This window comes from Lycium barbarum, chromosome 6 (assembly GCF_019175385.1).
Source record: "Lycium barbarum isolate Lr01 chromosome 6, ASM1917538v2, whole genome shotgun sequence".
NCBI lineage: Eukaryota > Viridiplantae > Streptophyta > Magnoliopsida > Solanales > Solanaceae > Lycium > Lycium barbarum.
In genome coordinates this window covers 130,731,682-130,741,823 of record NC_083342.1, presented here as the reverse complement: position 1 = coordinate 130,741,823, position 10,142 = coordinate 130,731,682, and the positions used below count along the sequence as shown (strand labels likewise).

General features: G+C 31.4%; 1 protein-coding gene and 1 long non-coding RNA gene across 2 annotated transcripts; one reads left to right on the top strand and one right to left on the bottom strand.

Moving 5' to 3' along the window:
- The first annotated feature begins 5,702 nt into the window (after positions 1-5,702).
- Positions 5,703-6,494, top strand: LOC132600222 (uncharacterized). Its single transcript, XR_009567157.1, has 2 exons — positions 5,703-6,040; positions 6,234-6,494. It is a non-coding gene; the product is annotated as an uncharacterized LOC132600222 (long non-coding RNA).
- Positions 6,495-8,191: 1,697 nt separating this feature from the next.
- On the bottom strand, positions 8,192-9,266 carry LOC132598984 (uncharacterized). The gene is made up of 2 exons (XM_060312177.1): positions 8,923-9,266; positions 8,192-8,838 (listed from the first exon to the last, which is right to left on the bottom strand). Exons 1-2 carry the CDS (start codon positions 9,225-9,227, stop codon positions 8,448-8,450), a joined length of 696 nt encoding a protein of 231 aa, XP_060168160.1. The 5' UTR covers positions 9,228-9,266; the 3' UTR covers positions 8,192-8,447.
- Between the last annotated feature and the right edge of the window lie 876 nt (positions 9,267-10,142).

Genomic DNA, 10,142 nt, shown 5'->3' with positions numbered 1-10,142 from the left:
AAAAGGATGAGTAAAGTGAATATTCATGAGAACTGTTCTTAAAAAAAAAAAGAAAAAAAAAGAAAAAAAGGGTAAGCAGATAGCAGAAAAAGGATATTAAGTACCACTCAATAACAAACAAGAAACTAACCTTGACATACTAACTTAGCAAATTCGAAACCAACAGATGGTTTATAGATGTAGTGTATAGGCGAGGGGAAAATGAAATGGAGACAGAAGAACAGACAAAGCCTTAAACCACTTCAAACAATGGAAAGGAAACCCAAATCAATAAATCACTTAAAGCCCATTCAGATTGGGCTGAAACTTAACAAAACAGCTTGACATATGAAGAGGCCCAACAATAAATAGTTAAAGGGCTTAACTCAAAACTGCATGCATAGGTTACAAAATCTATACCTATATTAATGATATACTTGATTTATACTAATATACGAATTCCCTTACGCTAACAGCACGTGAGATCGCATGTATCAGATATATTCAGGCATATCTATGGTATGTTTACTTGTAAATCAACAACCAGATCCACAAGGACATGTTCACACCTCCTTAGCATGTTTAGGCAACTTTCGAAAGTATAAGGACAGTACGAGACTAAAAGAGGTAAAAGATGCGGTATGGTGTGCATAAAACAGATGTCAAATACTAATATACCATCAGATGCATGGTTTGATACATTAGAGCATTTCATATAATCCTAATATTCAAAGAAGGACTTAATGTGCTGCATCCCATACTAATGCACAGAAAAAAGCTAGCAATGAACAATGCAGGAAAAACAATTGCACAATATATCATGGCAAACTGCGTCTGCACATCAGTGTCAATGAACAATATTAACTACAAACATGCCTAGGAGATATCAGCTATTAGCAGTGACACTGAACTTTGCAAAAAAGTGACCACGATATTAATCGTACAACTTTCAGGTAAAAGAAAAGACACCAATGCTTGCTTCTGCCCAAACTACAACTATCATCACATTTTTCACTAAGCTAAATTCCCAAAATATCAAATGACAAAGGGGCAAGACAAAGAGGGCGATATCATTCTTCCATGCACACAAATATGCAGACACTAACAGTAGAATTAGTGCGGGGAATTAACTAATTTGGGCAGTTAACAGGGCAATTTACAAGTAACAATTGCATCACTTAAGTTGGCAGAAATTTGAGAATACCAATGATCTTAAATTTAAAGGTCAAGCTGTAGCAATCAGGCCAAATTTCAGATAGCCCCTACTGTTTGCAACCTCTTTAATCTAGCCTATGTTTAGTTTAGAGTTAGAAGGAGACAAATTTTGCATAGGGAAAATTTAATTTTTTAAAAAAAAAACAAAAAAAAAACAGAAGAATACATGTTCAAACACTTATACATTAACATAGTCTTATAAGTGATCAAAGTACACTGGAGTACAGGAAAATATTATGTCAAAATTCAGATTCATCCTTATGTAGCAAGTATAGATGACATAAACACCTTAAGAGGAAAGGGAATGAGGAAGACCATGGTGCAACAGAAGATAAGTAAGACAACCAGCTCATGGGAATTGGGCAGAAGGTTCAGCAGTTTGTGTTCAAAGAAACAGAGAGAAGAAGAATCATTGGAGAAGACTTCTAAACATAGGATGCATGATCAAAACAGGTCACAACATTAAGCAAGATGAAATTCCATGGGGACCATATGATTGCACAAACATACAATGTGTTTTAACTAGGACAAGAAGCAGGAGGGAAAGACCACACAACAGGGAAACAAGTTAAAGAGAACAGAAAATAAGCAGGAATACAGAGGTCAGAAGGAAACAGTGTCACAGAGTATTCTGGGTATGCAGCAGCCATGATGAAAGAAAGTAGGTAAGCTACTTCACAACAACTATATCAAACAGAGCATTTTAAAATTGTAAAGAACACTGTTAGGTAAAGAAAGTCCCTACAACACAATTTATAAAACATTGAGAGTTCTAAGTTCTCCATATTTAAGAAGCTCACAGAAACCATTTAAGAGATAGGCTACGAATGATATACACAATATTCAGGAATAAAAGCCAGCAAAAGCGAACTATATGTGCAAGATTTCTTTGACAAGTTTGACAGGTACAGAGAAGGATTTCCTAATCAAATTTTAAAAGAATGCTATGCTATGGAGAATAGGAAACCAACAATTAAGCCAAGATTCTTTAGCAAAGGGGGAGGGGAGATAAAGGGCAATTTATTTAACTGAAGACCAGAACAGACCCAATGCGAAACAGAAACGCGAAGTTAAATACGTATGCATTCGGAGGCTAAATCACATTACATAACAGCCCATACTTTGAATATCAAACTAAATCATTTATGAACAGATGGAAAGAACACTGAAAGCTATAAATGATTCATGCTTCTCAATTTGCATACTCAGACTGCGTTATACTAATATGCTTATAAAATCAAATCGACCAAACCATGTCGCACTTTAAACAAGCAGCAAACAAAGCTAAAATTCAATGGAAATTGTCTGGACAGTAGCAGAACTCCGAAATTTAAATAGGCAGAAAGCAACAGCAAACCTAATACATGGTTTCTAAAAAATGAATTCAGTCCAAATAACGCAGGTATCGACAAAAGCAAAGCTCGATGTCTACTTTCACAATATACCAATATAACGGATATCTGACATCAACAAAAACACCCCATATATGACATTAATACATTCTGAAGGCACGATTTTTACACTAGAAACTCTAATTTCATTTTCAAACAGACAGATTCGTCAATGAAAGAAAAAAAAGGAAAAATGTTAAAGCTTAGGATTCACCGAACTTTTGTGGGTGCAGTGAAGGGGATGCCGACGTCGTCGAATCTACCCTCGAACTCGAAGAATCCGAATCTAAACCCGATCAAAGTGATTAAAGTTTTAAAACAGAGGAGTAAAAAAAAAAAAGCAAATAAAGTTATTGTCGACTGTTTCTTGTTGTTTAAAACTGATATTTGGTAGGGGGATTTTTGTTTTCAGCCCTGGGTTCTCCCCCTCTTTCTTCTCCTCTCCCCCTTGTTGTCGTTGTTTTTGTTCCCTCTTTTTCTGTTGTCGTTCTTCCCTCTGTTCTTAGTTTGTTTTCGTTGTTTTTATACTGAAAAAAAAAGGGAGCGGGAGAGAGAGACAAGTGGGGGACAGGGGTGAGTGGGGAGCGGAGAAGAAGGAGGGAAAGGGGGTGAGTGGGAGCGGCGTGAGGCGGCGAATGGAAGGGAGCGGAGTGAGATGGGAAAGGAGAGTGGGAGGCGGAAAGAAGGAGGGAAAAGGAAAGGAAAGAGTGAAGGGGGAAACCCTTTAGGGTTTTCCCTTAATTTGAGTGAAAATGGGCCGGACTCAGTCCATTTGTGGACTGGGTCAAATTTTGGACTGAGTATTGAAAGAAATGTCTAGAATTAAAAACATAGCCTGGTCTAAAAAATTGAGATAAAAAATATGGTTTAGTCTAAAAGATATTAGGAGTTAATCGGACTTTGATTTGGGGTCCGGTAAGTCAAAATACGGACCGAGTGCAAGAAATAGTTTGGCTTCTAAATTTGAATAAGAGACTCATTTTGATTAACGATGTACTAAGGGTGCCAGAATATCACCTAATACGGAAATATGTAATTATAAAAAGACCCGGGTAAAAATTATATGATGTCGCAAATGACCGTGCAATAATATTTAATAACAAACGCTATCATTTAAATGTGCGAAATAAATGTGATGTGTGTGCGGAAGTTGGTAGAAACGTTGAGAAATGCAAATTTCAATAATACTGAATAATAGTAGCAAATAAATAGCGGTAGTAATACTGCTAAATAACAATGATAATGGTAATAATGATAATGTTGATGATAATGGTGATACAAAAATAATAGTAGATATAATAATAATGGTAAATAACAAACATTGATAATAAAAAATGATAATAATTAATAATAATAATAATAAAGATGATAGAAATTAATAAATAAAAAATAATAACGATAAATAACAATTATTGATAAAATAATGATAATAATTAATAATAAAATAACGATGATAATGATGATAAATAATTGATAACAAAAAATAACGCTGATAATAATGATTAGTAATTAATAATAATAATAATAATAATAATAATAATAATAATGGAAATAACAAGAATGATAATAATAAATGACAATTAGTAATAAATGATAATTTAAGAATAATAATAATAATAATAATAATAATAATAATAATAACAATAATAATAATAATGATAATAATAAACTGCAGAAGAATAAATAAAACGTGAGTGTTAATAAAAGACTAATAATTATAGTAAAACTTAAATGCATATTTTTTAATTTCTCGAAATACCAGAAGTATAAATAGGTATTTCGGAGGAGATGCGGGACGAAATTAGGTGTCAACAGTATATAGAAAGTAAGGATTTACAAAGTGTTGTCTTGTAATTAATTTAACGATTCTAAAACCCGAAAGTGAAATGACGATGAACATTTAAAATTTGTGATAAATTAATACTTGTAATGTTAAAAAGTAGCGAATATAAATAGCAGTGAAAAATAAAGTATCTAGCTCGTCAATAAATTTAGACGTCCGAATGAATAGAATTAACTAAAGGAGGGACGAAATTGGGTGTCAACAATTAAAACTTAAAGTTTTTTTCAAAACTGTTTTTTTTTTAAATGTGGAAAACTTAATTTTTTTATTAAACATTTGTATTTTCTTAGAATATTAAAAACTGAATTGTTTTTAAAAAAGATGAAAAAATTTGCTTTTTAGAAAATAAATATGAAAAACTGATTTTTAAAGAAAAATGTGGAAAACTGATTTTTTTTTATATATATGAAAAAAATCTAGTTTTCCAAATTTAGTTTTAAAAAATGGGTTTGCCACATTTTAAAAAAAATGTTAGTTTTTCCAAATTTTTATAAAATACAGTTTTTTCACATTTTGACAAGAAAAAAAAAAAAATACTTTTTCCAGATTTAAAAAAAATCTAGATTTTATTTGAAAAATAAAAGTGTCCTAAAAAATGAAATCATGAAAATATAGATTTTTAAAGACATTTGAAAAAAAATCCATTTTTCTATATTTTAAAAAAAATCGTGTTTTAAGAATTTTTTTTTAAAATGGGTTTTGAAAATCAAATTCTCATATGTTTTTTTTAAAATTTCCATTTTAAAAAAAAAAAAAAAATCAGTTTTTCATTTTTTAAAAAAAAATTGCCGCGTAAGCTAAAAGAATTTAAACAAAATTGAAAACAAAGTAAATATACATGTGGCTAGAAGAGTGTATGTCACCCTCGCATAAGAGAGTAGATATCAACGCTTAGGGTGGTAATTATTCCGTTTTTAAAAAGTTTAGGGGGCAATAGTACCCCTGAAAAGGTAAGATGTGTTAGCAACTTCGACCACAGTTCAGGGGTAATAGTGCCTTATCCCTTCATATTTTGTCCAAATAAATTTGTAGGTGCAAAGTGTTGAAAACTTGAAATCATCATTTATAATACAGAAATACAAAGGTAGAAATATAATCTAAATTTAAATGGGAAGTCAATTAACAGAAGTCATATATGTATGGAAATTTTACACGAAAATATTGGAGGGAAGGTAAAATAATTAAAAGTCACTTTTGTTATTTTACCTTTCCTCCAATATTTTGGTGTAAAGTTCCCTCTCACCCATTTCCTCCCTTAAAACTAGGAACAACTATCCACTCAGATAAGTTTGAAGTATCAAACTCAAATACAAACACTCCAAAAGAAAATAGAATTCCCTGCGTATATCTTCTTCTCTTTCTTCTTTTTCTATCAATTTATTTCTATTCCCTTGGTGTCCATCCAACAATCACAGGTAAATTACTTCCTCTCTGTCTCTCGTAAGGTTTGGACTCATCATCAATATCTTATACCTCTACTAATAATAGTTCCTAACAACATTTACCAATTCTCTATTAGTCTCTTTACATAGAATTATTTCATAGAGTGTTTATTCAACTCCTGCATACTTTGTTTTAATGGAAGAATTCTTGACATCCTTTTGATAAGGAGGTAAGTTTTTATCATGATAATTGAATTGTTACGTACCGATTTTGTAAAGAAGTTACTAGTTGTTTCTCATTTTATTATTTACTTCACTAATTAATGTTAGTTTTATGATTAATTAAAGTTTTAAGATATATTTTTCTTAATCATGATATAAAAAAGTATATACGGAAAATATATATCTTTTCTTTTCACGCAGGTACATGAAGGTGCAAAAAGTGTCTCGTGAGTGAATTATTCAGATAAAGGACACCACATTAGCACATGAGGAAGCAACATACTTTTATCTTTTTCCGCTTACGATTATTCACATACTTCAACTCGACTTTTTATAATCGAGTGATTTCACTTTATTTATCAATGAATTTTGTACTAAGATGTTATCTCAGAATAATCAAATATGTAATTAGTATCTGGTTTTGTATGAATTTTTGGTATAGCATTTTTCTTTTATTTTTGTGATTTGGTTTACATAAGCTGCTTTTAAAAACAGAAATATACACATAATTATGGATAATATAGTTAACCACGGATTTAAATAGTATGATTACAAAGCAGTACATATATACAATTTGTTATAATTAATTCTAGTCTTTAAGATTTATACATTTTATGACAACCGCTTTTGGTTACAAAAATGTCTATCTACTGAAAGTAAATCGTATTGCTACATTTCATTGTCTCAAATTAATTACATTTAGTGAAAAAAATAATTTACCCCAAATGGCCACCATATTTTAACATAATTAGACTTTTAACTACAAATTAATTTAATATTTGATGACAATGTAGTGACGAATTAATTTTGTCAGCAATCCACCATTTTCGATACACAAAAATGGGTTTCACTACGAAATTGTTGCCTTTTCTAGACAAATAAACATGTCGCTAATATACATATATTTAGAGATGAAAATTTCCTTTCGTCCACAAAGCATATACCTTTTAGTGACGTAATCACATTTTTTTAACGACAAATTATGCATAGCTTTAAAGACAATCGGCTTTGTCACTAATTAAAAATATAATTAGTGACAAATTAGATTTGTCGGTAATAAACACCTTTTTAGCGACGTTACAATGCTTTTAGCTACAAAATTTTACGTTATTTACGACAAACAAGTTCGTCATAAATACTATGCATTTGGGGACGGAATCTTATTTTGTAGTTAATGTAACATTATTTAGACACGAAACACTAAATTGTCTTTGTATACTTTTAGCGACCCATGTTTAGGGACGAAAGGTTGACTATTTTTTTTTCGTGACAAAAGATTTTTTGTGACGAAATATGACTTTTAAGTGACAAAATAATTCGTCACATATAATGAAATTTGTTGTAGTGACTGCTTTCATAAGCGACCTGAAATGAAGTAATGTTAAAGTAGTCGATCTTTACTTATATATATATATATTAACAAAGTTGGAGTACATAATTACATAATTAAAGTCAGCTATCTACTTTTAAAAACAATTTATATTTAAATTACCAAATTTTACTTGAATTTAACCGTTTGTTAGACTAACCAAAAACACTAATTAACAAATTCAAAAAAAAAAAATACTAACTCTCAGAAATTTAACAATCTTATTTTGTCATAGTGTTCATTTATTTGTTTATAAAACGGGAAAATTTGTTATTTACAAATAAAAAACACAAAAATGAAGAGTCATAACCTAAAACTAAAATAAACTAAAAACACAAATACTTGAATAATTTAAATAGAGATTGCTTCTTCTACACTAAACCACAATTTTTCTTGTACCACAAATAAAAAATATCAACATAAACTACATTATACTAAGCTAACAAATCATAGATAATTTTAAAAAGTATACTAAGCTAACAAACCATATATAGATAATTTTAAAAAGTATACTTGGATGTTTGAGCAAATATTGTTGGAAAGAGAATAAAAAATTACTTTGTTGAAAGGTTTAATTAGTTGCAGACTTGCAGTACAATAGACTTTGTAGTAATTTTATAGGATGAGTAAAGAAAAAAATATCACAGAATATAGATACAAAACGCCAAAAAAAATATAGAAGACGATTAAAATTATAAAGTTGCAAGGCTAGCAGTTGAGTGTTGACTCAAAGGCACAATTTTTACTTGATCTACCGTTTGGAATTTGCACATCGCGAGACAAACAGATCTAAATAAAAGGCTAGAGCGTGATACAGTAAATTTATTTTAGTAAGCGGATTCAATTTAACCCCATAACAACACCTGAATTCCCCTCTATGGAATTGCTTACTAATTAGTCACACGAGTAAGATAAATTGAAATTATCCTCTTGTGCTTATTATTACTAATGATTACTAGTATAATTCTTCAACAAGACCATGACACAAATAGTCTTTTATTGGTACAAAGGCATGCATTAGATGATGTTTCTCATTTTCGGACTAACTAGGCAACTTCATGCTCTGCACGGTATTTAGCTTTGTACTCTTTCCAAAGTTGATCAACCGTCTTCCCCAGCAGCTCAACAAAGAACTGATTACTGTAGCCATTTCTCATCTTTTTGTTAAGTTGTGCCACAAACCCATTTTTCAAGCTGTTGCAGTAATCAAGAAATCGAGCAGTCACGTCATAGCCTTGGTCCCATCGGTCGCCCTGGCCTGGTTTGACCCAGTGACTAGGTATAAGACCAGCTTTGAGCCTCACATAATCAGCAATCCCTTCGATTAATCCTCCTGGAGCCCGACCATTCCCATTCCACTGCCAAACATGGGTGTTCTCGTGAAACAACACTCCAGTGATCTCTCTCCTAACATCACCAGAGTAACTCTGGATGTACCTGCAAAGGTGAATTTAAGATTTAAATAGTATGTATTTTTGATTATAGAGGTACTGTTTATATGCTGAATTCATCTTTGTGTACCTGGCACTAACATGAATCTCATCGTTGACGGTGTATGCTACTCCATCTATGTCATCAACGAACATGCTAATCTTTTGTACGTTTTTGCGGTCAGACGGAGAGTTCTGTTCAAAGATACTCCATATGAATGAAGTGGAAAATGCAAGTGTTAGCCTGCTGTATGGGACACCAATATCTCGGTCGAAACGGGCACCCCCGGGGGTGTTTGCGGCCCTGTTGGTTACGCTGTATTCTACGGCATGGATTTTTTGGGTGAATATTGCTAGGATTAATAGAGAAGAAATGAAGAAAATATTGTAAGTCATGGCTAATTTGAGTGATATGGTCTGTAATAAGAGGTGATCATTTATATAGTAATAATTCCATATAATTATAAATAGTGAAGCTGGGCTAAGTCAGTTGAGTGTAATAAGAGGCTTTGAATTCCTGAATTTTTAAGTTTCTTTTCATTATTTATTGTAATTGAGATAAGTTTAAAAATAAAAAGAAGCTTTCGTCAGGAGCTGGTGAACGACCATACGCATAGAATTAATTTGATCTTCATGAACCAATGGAATCACGAGTCTCTCTAATTTAAAGAGAGTCTAAGATATTTTGGTTAAAAGCCGCCGAGTGAGAGAAATAAGGAAATTCCAACAATCAGGAAATGTTTTTTTCCGTGAGATTGTGCAATTAATAGGAGTAATCTAGTTACAAGCCTTGCTTGGAGATTAAGTGCAGCAATTCAACTGGTTATCATACAGCTTCTTATTCAAGGTTGACTTATATAAGCGTACTGTGAAATTCTGCTATATATGTTATTGATCTACTTTAGTACTGCTGAGTACTAAGTACCATCACCACTATTTGTTACTTAATTAGCATTCTAAGCCTAATGTTAATCTTTGTTACTACTTCCATACAATTCCAGCATCACCACTATTTAAAGTTTTAATTATAAGATGTATAATAAAATTAGTTGCTAAATAAGGGCAGGTTATAACAAATTCGTAGTATTTTCCAATTGGACTTAAATATACATTATAATTTTCAATTGAACGCTTTACTTTTTATTTACCAACTGGTGTGAATCTGTCAGGAAATTTAAAATTTCAAACGAAATCAATCAATTGGTAATCCGCTGATAATCCGTCAGTTAAGTCCATGCTGTATTTTCTTGCGATATTCACCAACAGAACTCATCGGTTGGTAAAACTTAAATTAAGCTAACAAATCATAAA

Bases quoted from the DNA above. Each gene is read 5' to 3' on its own strand.
- LOC132598984 (XM_060312177.1), bottom strand. From the start codon at position 9,227: ATGACTTACAATATTTTCTTCATTTCTTCTCTATTAATCCTAGCAATA. The intron at 8,839-8,922 runs GTACACAAAGAT...TCACCTTTGCAG, and splicing joins GAGATTCATGTTAGTGCCAG to GTACATCCAGAGTTACTCTG.